The following is a 20,349-nucleotide window of genomic DNA, read 5'->3' as shown; positions in this document are numbered from 1 at the left end:
AATGTAAGATCGGAGACCGATGTCCACAACGAGGGTGTGGAGGTGGCTATGTTAATGTGAGAGATTAGCATGTTAATGTGAGATCGGAGACCGATGTCGACGACGAGGGTGTGGAGGTAGCTATGTTAATGTGAGAGATGAACATGTTAATGTGAGAGATGAGCATGTGAGTGTGAGAGATGAGCATGTTAATGTGAGATCGGAGACCGATGTCCACGACGAGGGTGTGGAGGTGGCTATGTTAATGTGAGAGATGAGCATGTTAATGTGAGAGATGAGCATGTTAATGTGAGGGATGAGCATGTTAATGTGAGAGATGAGCATGTTAATGTGAGAGATGAACATGTTAATGTGAGAGATGAGCATGTTAATGTGAGGGATGAGCATGTTAATGTGACAGATGAGCATGTTAATGTGAGAGATGAGCATGTTAATGTGAGAGATGAGCATGTTAATGGGAGTTCGCAGAGCAGCAACGTGGAGCTCGGCGAGCGAGGTGGCTGTGTTAGTGTGGGAAATTTCACCTGATAATGTGAAATCAGAGATCCGAAAATGACAACTAACATCGGAAGGTGGTAGGATGGGAACATGACAGCTTCTCTTTGCTTTGGAATGATGTGAAAAGCCCCTTTACGATTGTGATGCAGATGAGGCCAAGTGCCATGCTTACTGGTGACCTATGAAAATCCATTGGCAACTATAGCGCTTTCTGACATTATACAACTTTGCAGCAACTGCGATCATCACAACTTAATTCCATACTACTCGCCTGGTCTACAGGAGGTCGTGGGTCCTATCCCGACTCTGACACCTGCTGTGTATTTGGAGTTTCTGTCTCATCATCACTGTGGCTAGGAGATGTAAACTACCTCGCCTGGTCTACAGGAGGTCGTGGGTCCTATCCCGACTCTTGACACCTGCTGTGTATTTGGAGTTTCTGTCTCATCATCATTGTGGCTAGGAGATGTTAACTACCTCGCCTGGTATACAGGAGGTCGTGGGTTTGATCCCGACCCTGACGCCTGCTGTGTATTTGGAGTTTGCGGTGTCTCTCTCTATTTTTTTATTTTTTATCTTATTTCCTTTTAATTTATTTTTATTTTCTCTCTCCCCGTGGTCGAGTGGATTCTTCTCCAGGGGTTTTCCTGCACGTGTAGAATCTCCATGCGCTTGGAGTATGATGGCTGATATCACAGCTGTCAACCAATACGGTTTACCACCGTATTCTTCTACAGAGAAATTGAGTTTTCAGGTCCACACGGTGAGCAGCCGTTTCAATACTGGCAAACCAAAAACATTATTTTTGCCTATTTGTTTGTGTTTCTCTCTTGTGATGGGACTTTGTAGGATGAACGTTGAGATTTATAAGGGGCACGTGTATCTGAATTGGTCTCTAATAAGGGAGGCACTGATAAGGGGTTGACAGGCATGTGCGATACATGATGTCCACGTGCTGATAAGCCACTTCGTAGAGCGATCATTTGCGACCTGGTCGCTTCAGAAAAAGAGATATATACTCTTTGGTTCTATTCGGTAAAGTCACGTAGGTCACCTACGTGACTTTACCGAATAGAACCAAAGAGTATGGATCCTTGCAGTCACGGAAGCTTCAAATCTAGAAGAGGTATAATAGGTATATAGCTGAGTGAGCCTTACCTGGTAAAATAAAAACAGTGTCGTTTAGTTTAATAGTTTTATTATTTTAAAATAGTAGTGCACCCATCTTGCGTAGGGAAACACATCCAATTGATAAGCCACTTCGTAGAGCGATCACTTGCGGCCTGGTCGCTTAAAAAAAAAGAGCTTTATGGCTCTCAGTAGGCCTTATCTGGTCAAATAAAGCAATCGTTTATAGCTCAATTTAATAGGAATTTTTTTTCATTAAAATAACTATAGTAGAGCAGCCATCTTACGTAGGGGAGCGCACCCATTGGCTAAGCATCGCATAGGGACTTATCGATTACGTCACTGCTATAGCCTTCCCACTCCCTCCCCCAACCTCCCCCCCCTGCTCCCTCCCCCCACCCCTCCCCCACACCGCTCCCCCCCACACCTCCCCCCACCCCTCCCCTCCCTATGCCTACCCCCTCCTCCCACCGTCTCCGCCCCCCATAGACACCCGTGTTGGTGGAGGCTTCTTCCCTGCCTGACAGAGCGAGGGGCCTGAAGCGGGCTGCGACAGCTGCGGCAGCTGCGGCCCCAAGCCGCTCATGGCCGCGCCCGTAGCCGCGCACGTGGCAGGAGGCGGCGAGGAGCGCGCGGACGCGCAGCTGGAGCGCTTCGTGGCCCTGCACGGCCCAGCGCTCGTCTCGTCCGGCGTTCCGCGGCAGCTGTGGCCGCGCCTGCACCACAAGCTGAGCCATGAGGTGGCCCTGCCTGCCTGCCTGTCTGACCTGGCTGACTGTCTGCCTGGCTTTTGGCAGCGTCTCGCCGTCGTTTATTGACCGAGGGCCGCCGACGCTGTGGACGTGGGGAACGTTGGGCCCTGGGGAACGTTGGGCCCTGGGGAACGTTGGGCCCTGGGTAACGTTGGGCCCTGGGGAACGTTGGGCCCTGGGGAACGTTGGGCCCTCGGGGAACGTTGGGCCCTGGGGAACGTTGGGCCCTCGGCAACGTCGGTTCAGCACTTTTCAGCCGCGTCCAGTCCGCACGCAAAACGTTGGCCCAACGTTGGGCGTTTACTGGGGAACTTTTTTTTGGTGGGATGCGTAGAAGCCGCTGGTGTCCACCGGCTCTGTATAATTAATGGGTTTTAACAAATTAATCGGCTCTTTTGTTAAGGCCTCACCACGCCTTAAGATATCCCTCGCCACTGGATCGAACTTGTCAGATTCATAGCTAGGTGCGCCGAAACCACGTCAACATCGCTATTTTAATAAATATTCATTCTGGTCATTGCCATTGACCCCGACTGTTGTGATGATCATTATAATCGTAACTGACATCATCACCAGCAGGGTCATTGGCATTGCCATCATGCAAAAACAAACGTGATCGATTTACGCCCAACATCCCAATACTAAATAATACTCTGCACTTGGCCTGTGAACTACTGCACCCAATTTGGTTGAGAAACATCGCTCCCTAACCGAGGATACCTGACGAGACCCGCCTTGAATGAGTTGGTAGACTAGGTGAGGCTTTCCCGGGTGAGCACGTGTAATTATAAATAACTAAATAGCCTTTTGCCCGCACAAGGACGGATTTATTGCAGTAAATCTGAAACTTGGAAGCGAACAGCAGACCGCGACGTCATATATTCATTGCATCAATGCGTGTGCAACTTGTAAGGGCGCGGTGACACAAACATGTTTAAAGGTTATAATCCCTTGTTCATCACGACGTCCTTTTTACTTTGATGTCTCAACAACAGCGTCACGGAGATCACGTGATGACGTGAGGGTTCTGCCTTTGTAGTGAGGGTTGTGAGTTGACGCCGAGGAGAGGGGAGGAGGCGCCTCGCCCCCCCCCATGTGGAGTGACGTCACCCGCTAATTATTATGAATGGAGGGGCGTGTCCATTTGGAGGACGTTACCTGCTCATGAATATTAATGAGGGGGGGCTGGTCGATGTAGCATGATGTCACCTCATGATTATTAATGAGGGGGGCTCCATGTGGAGGACGTCACCTGTTCATTATTATTAATGAGGGGGGCTGTTCCATGTGGAATGATGTCACATGATTATTAGGGGGGGTACTCCATATTGAGCGACGTCACCCGCTCATGATTATTAATGAGGAGGGTGGGGGGGTCCATTTGGAGGACGTCTCCTGCTCATGAATATTAATGAGGGGGGCTGGTCGTTGTTGAGTGACGTCACGAGCGTTAAGTACAGACATTCCGGGGTGATTATAGTAGGTATGGTCATAGTTAATGGCACCAATATGTGAACTATCACGTTAAGAATATCAAAAACATGGTGCACATGAAAATGAATCGTTGCCATGATAATTAGTGTAATTAGTATGTTCATTAGCACCATACACAATCACCATAATTGCTTCCCTGTCAGATTTGTCATTGACAATGAAAGCCATTCTCATTTTGATTTAAAGCTTTCGTGACTGCAGTAATTCATATTCTTAGCTCTTTCGGTAAAGTCACGTTGAAGGGAAACAATAAAATAATAAAATATATAAAACAATAAAAATTCTCACGACGTTTCGACCATAACACAAACGGTCGTCATCAGGTGTGTCGGTTTGCATTTATTTAGTTTTAAACGGTTTATTTATTTATAAAAAACGTAAGCGCCACGCGCAGCGATTTGACAGTTTATTTAGAAGGTCTAGTCCATCTAAGTTCTGAAAAGAGGAGGGGGGAGACGAAAAATTAATGTATGCTGTCTGAAAGCCACTGTAAGCATGAACAATCAATTAAGACCTGAAATGGTTAATCAAATCTTTCCAATGATTGCTAAGCCAGAATCCATCTTCTCGGTTGAAATTGTCTCTATGCTTGTATATGTGGATAGCCTCATGAACGAATCTCTCATGGTAGCCAGATGGCTTACAAAGAACCTCTGTCTTGGAAAAGTCAATGTCATGTGAGCCTACTGAATTATAACAATGATCTGCCACAGCCGAGGTGTTGGTCCTACCGTGTTTAAGGTCTGCTTTGTGTTGACGAATGCGGTCCGAGACATGGCGTTTGGTTTCTCCAATGTAACTACTACCACAGAGGCAACTTAGTTTGTAGACACCAGGGTACTGTATGTCCAGAATCACATCTTTTACAGACGGAACCAGATCACGGATTTTATGTAATGTGTTGAAACGGACCTGGATCTTGTGTTTGTTCAAGATTTTGCAGGTCTTTTTTGCGATCCCCGAAATGTAGGGTAAAGTGATGGTTTTGAAAGGCTCCTCAAGAGGGTCCTTCTTCATGGTTTGAGTGATAGCTTTGCGGATTGTATAGTCGGAGTAACCATTAGCCTTAAGAGCTTGGTGTACGTGCTTGAGTTCACTGCCTATGTGTTCCTGGTCGGATATGCATTGGGCTCTATGATACAGAGTCTTGATGAGAGAATTCTTCTGTGATGGATGGTGGTGGGAATCCGGTTTCAGATAAGCATCCGTATGGGTAGCTTTCCTGTAGACAGAGTGGCTCATTGAACCGTCAGGTCTCTTTTTAATTAGGATATCCAAAAAAGGTAGCTTGCCATCTTTTTCGACTTCCATGGTAAATCTGATGGCTGGGTGTATGGAATTGATGTGGTCGAAGAATTGGTCTAGAGCAGGCCGGCCATGTGGCCAGATGACAAAAGTGTCATCCACGTACCTCTTCCATAAGGTTGGGCGCAGTGGCAGTCTGGATGGCGTCAGTCTCAAATTTCTCCATGAAAATGTTGGCTACAACCGGAGATAGGGGGGAGCCCATTGGGGTGCCCTCAGTTTGTAGAAAGTTCCTTTCCAAGTGAAGTATGTATTGGTTAAGCAGTGTCTCACCAGGGGGGGTACCTCAGTGTTTAGTCCTTGATGAACCAAGTCTTCAATGATTGCGATGGTGTCAGGTACAGGAACCTTTTTTTATAAATAAATACACCGTTAAAAATAAATAAATTAATGCAAACCGACACACCTGATGACGACCGTTTGTGTTATGGTCGAAACGTGAGAATTTTTATTGTTTTATATATATTTTATTATTTTATTGTTTCCCTTCAACGTGACTTTCCCGAAAGAGCTAAGAATATCCATTCTCATTTGTAAACATCAGGTGATTAATTATTGACACCACCAAAACCAATTGCCATTTTAAAATGAAATTCTGGATACTTGTGGACTAGTGATGCTTATGGGGTCAGCTGTTCAACCCGTGTGTGATAGGTGTTCGATGCGGGCGAGGTGTTTGGAGTCATGCTGGTGGTGGAGGAAGGCGATGGAGATGACGGAGACTCGGAGGAGAGTAAACATACAAATCCCGGGGACCCTCCAAGCTACAAAGTGATTGTAACACAGGAAGACGGCCTCTCTGCTTCTGACTCTAATAGGTGGGATACAACCCGAGCCATTGAGCGTTTCAAATACAATTTAGAGCACGTGCTGTGAGAATGACTGCCTGTTTGTTAAATGTCGTTGCTACAGTACCGTCGATATATTTCTGTGGTTTTTACGCTTACGATTGCTCTTTTTGAACATCTTGGCCAAGATGATAGGAATGTATTTTTAATTCCTCCAGAGATTCTGTGAATTGTTATAATTGAGGGTTACGGTTTTAATTAAGCATCGTTTAATTGTCTTGTTGGTACTTCTTGCTGCAATGAGCCTAAATTGCATCAAACTTGTGTAAATTGATTATTCCTATGAAATTAATTATAAACAGAACTCTCTTCTATTTATCTACATGTAAATAAAAATAGTGTTTAGTCCATTGGTCTCTTTGACTTTCCAGATCAATTTTCGGCAACGTTTGTTTTAGCAATCAAATTAGATGGGTTTCCACCGCATGGGTTTCATTAACAGGTTTGTTAAATATATTTGTTTTTTTCGGTAAAGTCACGTAGGTAAAATAAAATAAATGAAAACAACTAAATTAAATCACGACGTTTCGGAGGCAACACAAGCTTCCGTCTTCAGGTGGAACAGACAGAGCAAAATTAGCTGTATCAAGAGAACAGCTCTGGGGGAGGGAGAATAACAAAAGGCGGCTTAACTTAGCCCCCCCTCCCCACCCACGTTCCTTCCTGGCTCCTCCCCCCCCCCCCTTTGATACAGCTAATTTTGCTGTGTCTGTTCCACCTGAAGACGGAAGCTTCTGTTGCCTCCGAAACGTCGTGATTTAATTTAGTTTTCATTTATTTTATTTTACCTACGTGAGTTTACCGAAAAAACCAAAGAGTATGAATCCTTGCAGTCACGAAAGCTTCAAATCTATGTTTGTTAAATGTTACTGGGTTTCCAGATCCGATTGGCCAAAGCACTAAATCTTAACGATGGGCCCCTGTGCAACACAAAAAGCAACATTGCAGAGAAACTTCTGCATTATTGTGGAGAATTATGGTTAAATCATATATAATTGGTACTCCGTTCTGTCTCCACATCTAAATTAAAAAATATAGTTTTAGCCCATCAGCCTATTGGCCTTCCAGACCAAGTTTGTCCAGCTTGCACAATTTTGACGCACGCATTGGGAGTGAAATGACAAATTTTAATGGACCAATGATAAACACACGTCCTCTGTTTTGTGTGCAGCATCTTTCTGATCGACCACGCGTGGACGTTCCGTGCCGACGTGGCGCGGACTCAGCTGCTGGAGGTTCCGGGGCTTGTGCACCGCATGGCGCAGCTCATGGGGCTCGACTTCCACGGCGAGGTCCCGGACGACGACACTGTGGACGACGTGCTGGCACAGCTCTGGCGGTACAGCCAGACCTACAGTCTGGCCCACGGGGTGAGGCTCGTCCACACACCGCTCACACGTCACAATGGCGGGGAGGCGCAGGCCACAGTAGCACGGACAATGACGTGCACAGCCAGATTACTTGTAGCTGGCGCATAACTTTCTTTGCGTTGTTTATTGAACAGTAGCTGTGGAAGTTGTTTGAACCAGCTTGTGTTTGGGGAAATGTTGAACGCGTGACTGAAAAATGTAGAGAAGGAGTTGCATTCCAGACAATGCTTGATCTTGTTCATTGTCAATCCGTCAAGGGTTCAAGAAACGATATGCCTCTTTGTATAATAGAAGGATATTGGCTGCATCAGGAAAAACAAAATCCTCTCTTCTGCTTTTCAAGTATGGCCTTGGAACTTATATTTATTTATCTTGCAGTGTTGCAGGTATGAACTATGTGGCAGGCAGTAATTATCTTTAAATGTTATTTTAATTCACAAATATAACAAATATATATTCAGTCCTTTGATAACCCAGTGTTGGATGAAAGCCTTCCCAAGCTTTATTGGTCATAGGTTATTTTTTTTATACCATACTTAACAATGCTGACCAATGTGGGTTGGTGAAGGCAGGGCAGGGGTGGCTGGGGTCCCAGAACGGCCTCAGATATCACTTGCCACCGCTGTTAGCCTTAGCCAGGACTCAAACTCGGCTCGCCTGATCCGTAGTGAAATGCGCAAACCACTGCATCACCGCTCCACCCAACCTTAGTTTATGGCAATGATATTGCCAAATGCATTGACAGGCCATGTTGAAGTAGATGTTAGGGATTTAATGCATTTGTATATGCTCAAAGGCCTCAGACTGGCTTGTATTTGACTTCCTTTGGAGGAGGCAGTCGGCAGAGGAGAAGGTGCCTGTGTGGTACATCATGGATGAGTTCGGCTCACGAATCCAGCACTCGGACCAGCCAACGTTCTGCACGGCGCCTCTCTGCTACCTGCCGGAGCAGCTGACTTACACACTCCTCTGGCCTGTCGTAGACCTGGAAAAAGGAGGTGATGCTACCGGCTGAGAGGATTTAACCACACTACTTTTACAGCCATTGTCGCTCGTCCATTTCCAACACCGTTGTACAATTCATTGCTCATTCACCTTTAAAATCTACTGTTTAGCATGTCACCGTTGTCAGACAGTGCATTATGAAAGTGGAAATATCTTAGTTTTTTGGAGACGTATGCTAAACTTCAGTGCATGGTTGCATTCAATAAAATATTGGTATAAAGTTGTATGTATATGTGTACAGTCCTTTGTCATTCTAAGACTGGATGATGGCCTCCTCATGCCGCTGCAGTTTGGAAGGGTTATTTTATTTGACCATACATCACGTTGGTCAGTGCAAGTCGGCAAAGGGGGGCAAGTATAGATGTGGGAGCATAGAAGTACATCACAACAATGTATTTAGCTGCACTGCCATCTGCTGCTCACCACGTACCTCTGCAGACGCCTATAAGAGTCGTTGTCCATAGTAGTCACCCAATCAAGCACTATCCAGGCTCAATTTTGCTCAGCTTTAAAGATCTGACACGATCTGGTACAATCGCGGGTGATCTCGGCATAGACCAGGCTGTACATATTTCACAGTTATTCTTCTGACAAGATCAATGAAGCTCTATTTGACTGTTGCAGTGTACAACTTCAAACAGAAGAGGTCAGTTGCCGATAGCAGCTGACGGCAGAACAATAGCGTTCACGCCGCCGTTAACCCTCGCATGTCCGTGGCTCGTGTGCAGACGAGGTGACGCGGGACTTTGCCTACGGCGAGCGTGACCCGCTCGTGCGCACCTGCCGCCTGTTGCCGTGGAGATGGGCTGACCTGACGCACGTACCCACGCACGTGCTCGTGCCTCCGCCGCGGTCCTTCGAGGTGACGGTAGCCCTCCTCGCTCCGATGTGGCGCGTTGCTCGTCAGCAATAGTTCCAGCTGCGCCATCCAACTTTTCTTTTGCCCCGCTCCATAGAATTGCTGCCCCCCATCTCCAGCAGCGCAAGCACCACCTTCTTAACAAGTCAATTGAATTAATACATTTAGAATATGCATGCACCTATATGGATTATTTTGCTTTTCAACATGTGTTGTCAGCAATATTTAATTAGCAGTACGAAAGCTGACATGTAGCTGTAAAAGTAAAACATATTTGCAAATAGTCCGTTGGCAACATTTGCCCAACCGTTTTATGGATTGATCTGGTTTTCAGTATGGCAAGTACCTGAATGCCAGACAATTATATTACACACCTTGGTTCATATCGGATCATCTTTGAGATGGACAGAACCTATACATAAACTTTTCAACTTATTTTTTAAATGTAGAACATACTTGAATCATGAGCATAATAATTGATGATGTGGCTGGTGCCAAAATTACTAATTTATAATTAAAGTAGCAATATGAAATGCATGTCAATTATCTTTGATCAAATATTAAAGGTAACAAAAAATACAATAACTACTATTATAAGCCAAGAATGTGTGTCCCGCGTGTGACGTCACTCCACATGAGGCAACCCCCCACATTTATAATCATGAGCTGAACAATTTGTCTATTGAATATTTCAGATTTACTGCGATATACACTCGTCCTTGGACGGGCAAGAAAGCTAGTATATAATAGTTAGAATTACATACCTGTCAACCCATACGGGTTACACGCATTCTTGTACAGGGAAATTGAATTTTCCATGCGGTTGTACGGCCGTTTTAATACGGGCAAATTGTTTTTGTCTTTGTGTTTCTCCCTTGTGATGGGACTTTGTAGGATGAACGTTGAGATATTTAAGGGCACGTGGTGACCAATAAGGTCTGAATTGGTCTGTAATAAGGTCGGCACTGATAAGGGGTAAACAGATATGGAATTAGTTGTGATGGTCACATTTGCTGCAAAGTTGTATAATGTCAGAAAGCGTTATAGCTGCCAATGCATTTGCATAGGTCACCAGTAAGCATGGCACATGGCTTAATCTGCATCACAATCATAATGGAGCTTTGTCATATCTTTCAAAAGCGGAAAGAGGAGCATGAAGTGCAATATTCGTGATTATACTGCTATTCCACCATTCTGCATGTGCAATTATGAAATAAAAAATATGATTTTCCTTTTTAATCTTAGGTAATTTTCAAGGAAACAAAGGAAAGCCTTCCACTGCCTATTGAGCCAGCCGTGTACCCCAAGGACAAAGTTTTTAAGTGAGTTCGTGAAAATGATTTTTTTTGTAGCACAACAAATAGATGTTACGATATAAAATTAAGAATCAAACCTTTCCTCTTCACAAACCTCAATATTATGTCAGCATGGTAATTCAGTATTCTGTCTGTAGACAAGTCCGAGATACAAACATGCAGCCACATAACCATTTTAACTCAGTAGACTTGTCACAAGAACATGAAAATTCGGAATTTTTTTTGTAAATCGTTACATTTGTAGTGTTAATTTATGTGCTGTGAGGTGGAGCAAGGTCCTGAGGTTTCCTCTTGGTCACGGCTAACATCAGTGTTGAGTGATCTCTTAACTTGTTCTTGGCGCCTCCCCTCCACCAACCCATACTGACCAACATGGCAGTGTATGACCAACAACTCCCACCTCTGATACTGCATGGTAGGCCTTGACAAAGGGTTGTATTTTTTAATGCATGTATTGATCATGATATTTCAGGATTGGCTATCACAAAATTGATCTGTCAGCTTTGGTGGCCAATTTTTAAATGATTGCCAAATTATTTGGCTGCCATAAAATAAATATTTGTATATAATAGCGCTGTCTATGATATTGTATACTTTAACTATGCAGTTGGTCCAATATATTTATTGTACCTATTTCTTTCATACACATTGCATAACAGGGAAAATAACTTAGTTGTGTGATGACGCATGGGTCCTTGTGTAAGTGCGCGTGCGGACATATGCGCACGTACACCGGTGTGCTGTGTGTGTGCGCATGATGTGTTTGCGTGTGCACTCTGCGTGTGTGAGCGCAGGGTGTTTGCGGAGCACGCCCAGGTGCGGGACAATCTGCATCATCCACGGTTCACGCTGGAAGAGGGCCCTGAAGCAGCTGACATCCTATACCTGTTTACGCACTACAAGGATTTCCGGTAAGAATGTTCAGCAAAACAAGTACGACACTAACCCATTGGTCATTATACGATTCGGAGTTATAGGAAACAAATGACATCTTCAACTACCATTCACTATCATACTTCCATTTCTATGCAGAACCATTAAAAAAAGGTAAATTTGCAAAGCCAATTTTCCCAGTTTGCCCTTGCAACAGAGGCATTGTGTCTCATTGGGTTTATTTCATATCGTGGTTAAATAAAGGATACAACTACATATATAGAAGCGAAATACTCAAAATGCATGCTGATATTTAATGTGGAGGGAAAAACCGGTGGACCCAGAGAAAAATCCACACAACCATAGGGAGAACAGGCAAACTCTAAATATACAGGCGAGATCGAACTCACGACCTCCTGTATACCAGGCGAGGTAGTTAACATCTCACCACCGCATCACCCTCATATATATGAGCGGTGACATGTACACAATCGTATGTATGGGTTTCATGAGATTTACGGAGACGTTTTTGGTTCCTGCATCTCATTATTCTAATTACAAGTGTTGCATCAGGTGTAATAATAGCAATAACATATTCTTAGTTCTTTCGGTAAAGTCACGTTGAAGGGAAACAATAAAATAATAATATATATAAAACAATAAAAATTCTAACGACGTTTCGACCATAACACAAACGGTCGTCATCAGGTGTGTCGGTTTGTTATATATATTATTATTTTATTGTTTCCCTTCAACGTGACTTTACCGAAAGAACTAAGAATATGAATTACTGCAGTCACGAAAGCTTTAAATAAAAAAATATCAATAACCTTTTGTAAATTAAACATTTCAGCGTATGTTCCAAATGGGAAGACTACACATGTACACAAACCGATTGAGCTGCCCTTTGACCCTTAAGGTTACCATCAAGCCTGTCCAATGCTGAAAACGACGATCATCTATTGTTGCTTAGACGGTCACGCGTGTCGTCTTTCTGCCCCTTCCCTGGTGCAATTGGCAGCACGCTCAGCGAGGAGCAGCCCTGCGTGATGCTGAGCCAGTTCCCCGCTGAAAGTCTGCTCACGGTCAAGGACTGCATGGCAGCGATGGCACGGATCGCAGCCGGCGCCGCTGGGACGGCCACGGGAGTCGAGAGTGACTGTTCGGGCCACCCGGCCTGGCTGCCGGCCACGTACAACCTGCAGACGGAGCTGCCGCAGTTTGTCAGCTGCTTCCAGCAGCGTCAGGCCAGGTCAGTGGCTGCCTGGGGGCAGAGACCTCCCACCCCCTCCCCCGAAGCAATGCTTAGGGCGACGCTATGATATATCAAATGTGTAGTTCCTCTGATTAGCATGGTTGGCTACATACGGCGCGAAAGAAATTCAGCACGCATACGTGTACGACATGAGGTCCATGATAATTATATCGTTCATTTCACGAATATTGTTATACTGTGATTGCCGTTGCTCATTTAATGTGTATATCTTATTTTCTGACTATGTTTGAAACGACAAAGATAATCGCAAGAAAATGAATAGCTATTGGAATTTATTTAGTACTGTTAAAAAAAACATTCCAGAGTAATTGAAAGGATATTGATTATAAGATCTGATTATTTTTTTAACTGCCAGCATGTGTGTCATAAGCCTTATTGATTGTTAAGTTACCATGATTATACGATTTATGGCAGGCTGAACTGCAGTTTAAGCATGTTAAAGTAATCTATTTATATTGGTCATACAGCAAAGCACAATAACTAGCCAATAAAAATGTGAAATACAGTCATAAATTTAAGCTATACTTATTTTATTATTTTGTTGTTTCCCTTCAACGTGATTTTACCGAAAGAACTAAGAATATGAATTACTGCAGTCACGAAAGCTTTAAATCAAAATTTAAGCTATACTTATTTTGTGATATTCGTCATTTTGTGAAATTATCGTACTTTATCGTGAAATATGATATAACGTGGCACCATTACTAACAATCTGTTGGAGCTTGTGCAAATATCGCAGAATGTTTTTTCATAACCGCATTGTGAGTGAAAGTTGTAATGGCTTGGCAGAGGGTGGTGTCTACATCTGGTCATCGAGCCTCCTGCATTCATTTGTCTCAGGGGTGAGGACAACCACTGGATCTGCAAGCCATGGAACCTGGCAAGGGGGCTGGATACGCACATCAGCAACAACCTGAGCCAGATCATCCGGCAGCGCGAGAGTACGCCCAAGGTGAGGGCCTCTACACCGCCAACCTGACCCATGGTCCCCGTCATCGTTAACAACATTTCAGTGTTAAAAAAAATCCACGGATAACAGCTTCATTTATTACTTGGACATAGTATTTTAAAACTACACGGATGACGTTTTCCCAAAACAAATCATTCCCGCTTCCATGCATTCGTGTTATTGATGCAGGGCACGCAGGATAGTTTGAACAATGAACAGACAGGCTCGTTCATTCACAGCAATTTAACACCTCGTTGGCAATTCCCTTCAGACTGCTGAAAAAATGCATCCTCTTTCATGCTGACAATTGTCTCAACTGTTGCAATTCATCATAGTTGCGTATATAGCCAAAATAGGTTGCTCCATTTCCTCTTTGCTTACAAGGTATAACCCAATGAGTTTGTTATCTCTCTTGGCTGTCATCATCAGTCATACTCAATCTACTGTCGGATGAAGATTTGTCAATTATTATTGGCATTAATTGTCCATCATTTGGTGTTCTTTGCTTGCCTTTTGTATCCATGTGTGTAATGTCTTGTTGACCCACCTTTCCTACTGTCTCTCACCACCCACTCCTCCTGCACAAGGTGGTGTGCAAGTACATCGAAAACCCGGTATTGTTTGAGCGTGCCGATGTGGGGATGGTGAAGTTTGACATTCGCTACATCGTCTTGCTCCGCTCCGTCAACCCACTCTCCTTGTACGTCTACAACGTCTTCTGGCTTCGCTTCTCCAACAAGTTGGTATCTGCAGACGTGACTGCCACTGCACTCGTGCCACCAGTCACATGTAAGGATAATGATGCGCATGTACAAGGCACTTAAATGCTTTGGAAACTCAAAGCAGCTTACATCACATTTCATCTCGACCATTGCAATGCCATGCCACAGTCTCGCCGAGGGGGACCGCCGGTGGCAGCTGTTTCTTTGCGGTACAAGGTGATCATGGTACCGGCTGTCAAATGGGCATGAATCTGTACGCTCCATCATGCACAGTTCCTAGCTTCCTACCCTCGGCCTCTCTGCTTCCCACGAGAGGTGAGAGGAGGAGATCGACGATCCTGATTCTGCGTTTCGGTGCGCACCTGGGACAGGCCCTTCTCGCTCGAGCGGTTAGACGACTACGAGAAGCACTTCACGGTGATGAACTATGCCCCGGGCGTGGTACTCAAGCAGGTGCATCACCACGAGTTCATCCCACTGTTTGAGAGCCAGAACCCCGCTTTCACCTGGACTGAGGTGCAGGTAAAGTGTTCGCCGCCACCGTTCAAAAAGCAGCTTTAGTCTCTTCGTGTGTTCCAACTGAGGCTTAAAGCGGTTATGCATGGGCGCTGTCTATTCGGAACCCAGTGGGGCACTGTTTCTCTTGTAAAGATGATCCAATATGAACCAACTGTTGCTGTCAGGGACTAATTGGCAATGGCCCTTCTTCATGGCACTTTGTTGCCCAAAACATTGCCTATCATATTCGTTTCCATTTGAGGCAATGTCTTTTTTATGAATGTGTTGTATTTTTTGCTATATAGCTTTCCTGTTAAGTCGGTGTTACTAATGTGGGTTTATTGAGACACATACCAGCACTTCAAAAGACTATTTTCAAATATGAAAACACATTTTGTCCTGACATCCACCTGTCGGCTTCCATACCGCTAATTCACACTTCTGGATACAAATGCACGTACAAAAGTGAAACCACCTCATGTGTGTTCATGAATTTTCCTAACGTGTTTCATATATGCATAGAGTTGCCATACAATGTGTAACATTACCTCTGATAAGCTGTCGGTGTTTTTTCTTTTTCTTTCAGGCTGATATTTTCAAAGCCTTCGTCGAGCTGTTTCAAGCAGCTGTGATCAAACCTGCTCCTTACGGCATTGGACACTACCCACAATCCCGAGCATTTTATGCCATTGACTTGATGTTGAAGTGGGACACGGATGCTAACGGTGATGCGCGTGCACGCACACGCACGCACACGCACGCACATGCACAGCAATGCGTGTGCCACATTCTCAGACATGAATTCACTATGGTTTTTGGGATGCTGCCATGGTGTTAATGGTCAGCAGGCTTCACGGGCAGTCCAGAGGTCACCGGCTCGATTTCTTCACACGGCAGTTGAAATAGTTGGCAAGAAATGGTTGGCAAGAAATAGTTGGCAACACCAAACAGAAACCTTTTTGCAGGAAAATCATGTTTGCATTAACCACATATACTTGTGTTGAACATGCAAACAAAAAAACATGGTCTGGTAGTATATGCATTGTCTCTGAAATTGATTGGTCCACACCAGAGACAGCCTTCTTTGAAGCCTCGTCTCAAACAGTGTTAGACCAGAGGACCCCAAAAGGCGACCAGCACAAAGCCAATGCACTATCAGGACAATGAGAGCTCGGAGTGAGCAGCTGCATAATGAGACCTCTCTTGCCAGTATCAAAATATAAGAATAGGTTTTACTCCTTCTGGCAATAAAACAGTTATTGTGTATCAATGTTAAAACACTGGGCAGCCTGAATGGATACACCACAATGTCGATTGGCAGGCAGGTTGTGTGTGGTAGACTAAGATGTGGGTACTCCCACCTCTTCCAAGATGTGTGGCCAATGTGGAAGAGTAGGCCAAAGTACCCTCCAGAGGGGCTGTCTAGAGCTCAAGTTGGATGGATTATCTGCCAGCAATGTCGTGGCAATAAATATAAGGCTGCACTTTTAGCTTCTTCTTCTTACAGCATTTAGGTGGAGGTGGGGTATATTTTTCCCATCTCAGCACATGCCTCATTATAAACGTTGCTCTGACTTCCAGGTGACCGAATCATGCGACCTCAGATCCTGGAGGTGAACTTTAATCCCGACTGCACCCGAGCCTGCAAGTACCACCCTTCATTCTTCGATGACGTGTTCAGCACCCTCTTTCTGGACGAGAGTGAGGGGCGACCTGTCACAAGGCTAGTTTAATTGCGAAACCCGAATATCACTGCGATGACTTGGAGAGGCCTTCAAGAAGCAGTGGATTCATCATGGCCGATGATGATCACCGCAAATCATGCACAGTGTCGTGACACTTATAGAAGTCAATTCTTACAGGTTTAATTTGAAGGTTGCACAGTTTACTCTTGTCTTATTGGCCATACTTCTAAGGTGGAGAGAGAGCCTTACATATATTAAAAAAAATCCAGAGCGTATACTATATTCTCTGTGCTTGTGTTATCTATGTTCTACATTTTTGGAATTTGATATATTGTATAAGATAATTGGAAATAATGCCCGGCTTCCTCCACCCCTCCAAAACACAAGGTTCAGCAAAATGTAAACTTAAGATTTTCTTAGAGCACAGAATATTGTAGACAATTTTTTAATCTAAATTCGAGCCACAATGTTGCTGTTCATTCGTACTTTTTTTTAACGGAATCAGCCGTGACTGCCACTTCTGAGCCAGATGCAGTTGCTTGCAAATACCAAAAGTGCTTCAAACAGCGTGTTTAAGAATGCATGTTTAAATAAAAGCCTTTGGTCATCATTTTCTCGTACAATATACACTACTGAAACACATTTGGGCTTTTTCTTTTCTATTTTTCAGTATGAGAAAAAAAGGAATGTCCTTTTTTGCGTTTGTCTTTCAAATAAAGAAAATGCTACAATTTGGGACCTATTTGAAACAACTGTGTGCTGTAATACATTACACTACTGGATGGCAATTGAGCAGAGGATGGATTACAGCCGTGCATGCTCATCTAAACGTGTTTACATCTGCACCATCTCATCTGGATGACGTGTGTGGTATCGGTTTTTGCCTATGAACTCCAGTCGACAACCTGCAATGACCTCATCTCACACACCAAGACCTCAAGATATGGGCACATCACTGTTGCTGGTCACTTTCCACGACTTGTCTCAAACTCTCAACCAGTTCTGCAGTAAACATTTCTGAGACGGAATGCTCTGGCATTGGCCAAACATCGCAATAGAGGACACTTTTTAAAATGAGTCGTGAGATTCAGAAAAGTTGTGGAGGGTAAAGGATGTATTTTCTTTTATAAATTATTGGATAATTGACACTGTAAACAACAATCATTCATGTATTTATTTATGTAAGTATGTAAAAATGGTAATACACTAAATCAGATCGTGTACAGGACAATGATGGATTGGTAACTGCTTGTGCAGGCCATCCAGCATGCTGACGATGTATTCATGTAACTTGATGGAGTGTGACCCACCCGGGGCCACTGTAATGTTTGGGCCTATCTAGAACCACCGTCAGTCTCTTAATGAGGGCTCTCCTCGGCGGAAATTATTATTAAGGTAACTCACGTTACAAAAACCAACGACACGTTAGGGCCATATGGCAAGCGGTGAGAGTTCACAACACAAACTGATCAATGTGGCTACGAGTAAGCCCAATCAGTCGCTCAGGTCCGGATCTTGGTATTGTCATCTGCCACCGTTATATAACCCCCATCGGGCCCTCCTGCCACGATCATTCAATGTTACGCATTGCAATTGGGTAGAGTCTAAAACTCTTACAAATCCTCCCAGTTAGTCACCTCTAAACACCGCTCCCCGCAACTGTCATGGACCCAGACCAGCTAAGTTGTGGCCCACGACTAAGTTGATTAATCAATACATAATTAGAAGACTACTTTTTTGCGTCACAAGTGGGAAACTATATTAATCCCACTACCCCCAGCTAACTTCGTATTGGCCGTTCGTCGGCTAATCGAACAGATAATAATCGGTCAGGTAATCGATTAATCGCATGTCCAATGCAACATGCGGTCCCCGTGGTTGCGTGGGGGTTTCCTCCACATTTAAGAATCGACATTCGTTCAGAGTATTTGGCTGATATAAATTTCCACGTGATTATAAGCTACTTTCGTTCAGCTATCATTCGTGGCCAGGTCGGTTCTGACAGATTTATGTAGCTCAGTGGACCTTACCTGGTGAAAAACAAAATAGTTTAGTTTATCCACCTCCCGTCCAGTGGCACAAGTGGGAACGATTTATACTGCAAAGCAAGGCCGTAATTATACATGGGGGGGGGGGGGGGGTACATCTGTTCGATTAGATATCTGTTCGATTAGATTTTGGGGGGAGGGGGGAGCATCCCCCTCCCCCCAATATTCAAAGATGCTCAAAATGTCCCCCCCAATATATTGCTGTAAAATAGATTTCTGTTTATATGATTGTGGTTATGGTTGTACTTTGTGAATCCCTAATCTCTGCCATTACATACAATGATACAAGAAAAGGAAAAAAAAGAAAAATCAGCAATGTAATACAATACACTATTAGACATTGTAAAAAATAAAGTCCATCCCATGTGTTCGTGAATTTTTTTTAATATTTTAGACAGGAAATTAGTTTTCAATTTTAGATTTTTTTCTAGGGTGGGGGGGGACCCCCAGACCCCCTGTAGATTTGGTCCCCCCCAATGTTGACTCCATAGCTACGGCCTTGCTGCAAATATAAAGATACCCCGTGTAGCCTCAACAAATGTTGTGACAAGTACTTTTGGCGAGCACGGATGAAGGCCGGCATGGCACACGAGGGAGTGGGTGGCCAGCAACCACGCCCGGTCACCTTTGTCTCCCCAGGTTACTCGAGGCTGAGTCGACCTCGTGGAGGCTCCGGACCGGTTCATAAAATCGTCGCTGCAGGTGGCCGTGAGCGGGAATAGAACTTGGATAGCCGGGTTCGTAGCGCAGTGCACTAACCCCTACACCACCGCTCCCCCACAATTGATACGAACCTCATTGGCCGAAACAATGGGCTGATCAAATCGATAATCGGTCAGGTAATTCATACTGTTAACCCATACGGTTTAGGGGCCGTCCATATATGACGTCACGCACCTGGGGGGGTCAGACATTGTGACGATGTGTGACGAGGGGAGGGGGGGGTTGAGAAATGTGACGTCACATCAAAATGCGCAACTTTAAATTCAGTTTTCAGTTTATTTTGGTATAGCCCTGTGAGCCATTCGGCTCTTGAATCGGGTGCAACCACAACAAACAAACAAAAACACGAACAAGAAAACAACTTAAAGTGACTGTGACTGTGCAAACAGAAAATCCATGAAAAAAACAGCAAAATATTCCTGAAATAGCACCGTACACCAACGCTGTGTGCAAAAAATCCCAGTGGGATGCAAGTCAAACAACAACAACCACAAGAAAACTTAAATTAAGGCCTTCAGTTTAACTCCGTACTACAACAAAACATGTCCAAACCAAAAAAACTTTTTCGAAATCACCAAAAAATAAAGCCATAATTACAGCGTAACAGTGATCATAGGGACTGTAACCGAATTTTTACAATAAACTACATAAATAACATGTAACACCAAATCCTAGAGCCACAGCTGGCTGCAATGAGTTGCTCCACAACAACAGAAGCATCGGTCGGAGTATCAAATGTTTCAATGCACGTTTAAGATCAGCACGCTAAATCAAAATACAGATAATTCTTTGCAGCGTCATCCAGAGCAAAAATATTTTATTTTATTTTACGCCAATGAATAGCAGTGGCAGCTAGGGGTGTACAACTCCTCTCGAGCAGTTTTGAGAGAAGATCTCATTGGTAGCGATTCAAGTTGCAGTTTATTGGCAATAGCATTCCAGACCCTGCGGGCATCAATAGCAAAAGCCCTTCCAGTTTTTGTACGGCAATAGGGAATGT

General features: G+C 44.2%; 1 protein-coding gene across 2 annotated transcripts; it reads left to right on the top strand.

Annotated features, from left to right (window-relative positions):
* Nucleotides 1–2,088: 2,088 nt before the first annotated feature.
* TTLL12 (tubulin tyrosine ligase like 12) lies at nucleotides 2,089–17,316 on the top strand. 2 transcript variants are annotated; one of them, XM_032949010.2, is made up of 13 exons: nucleotides 2,093–2,366; nucleotides 5,832–5,995; nucleotides 7,197–7,395; nucleotides 8,234–8,393; nucleotides 9,129–9,262; nucleotides 10,505–10,581; nucleotides 11,370–11,486; nucleotides 12,470–12,700; nucleotides 13,565–13,676; nucleotides 14,261–14,412; nucleotides 14,767–14,917; nucleotides 15,480–15,618; nucleotides 16,475–17,316. In XM_032949010.2, the coding sequence occupies exons 1-13, from the start codon at nucleotides 2,211–2,213 to the stop codon at nucleotides 16,624–16,626; spliced, it is 1,944 nt and encodes a 647-aa protein (XP_032804901.2). In that variant the 5' UTR covers nucleotides 2,093–2,210; the 3' UTR covers nucleotides 16,627–17,316. The 2 variants fall into 2 exon arrangements, with proteins under 2 accessions (XP_075921456.1, XP_032804901.2); XM_076065341.1 differs by lacking the exons at nucleotides 15,480–15,618; nucleotides 16,475–17,316 and having other exon boundaries at nucleotides 2,089–2,366; nucleotides 14,261–14,462; nucleotides 14,767–14,912.
* The last annotated feature ends 3,033 nt before the right edge of the window (nucleotides 17,317–20,349 follow it).

The sequence above is a fragment of the Petromyzon marinus genome, chromosome 7, assembly GCF_048934315.1.
Source record: "Petromyzon marinus isolate PM22_M1 ecotype Great Lakes invasive population chromosome 7, UKy_Petmar_22M1.pri1.0, whole genome shotgun sequence".
NCBI lineage: Eukaryota > Metazoa > Chordata > Hyperoartia > Petromyzontiformes > Petromyzontidae > Petromyzon > Petromyzon marinus.
This window is presented reverse-complemented; position numbering and strand designations above follow the sequence as displayed.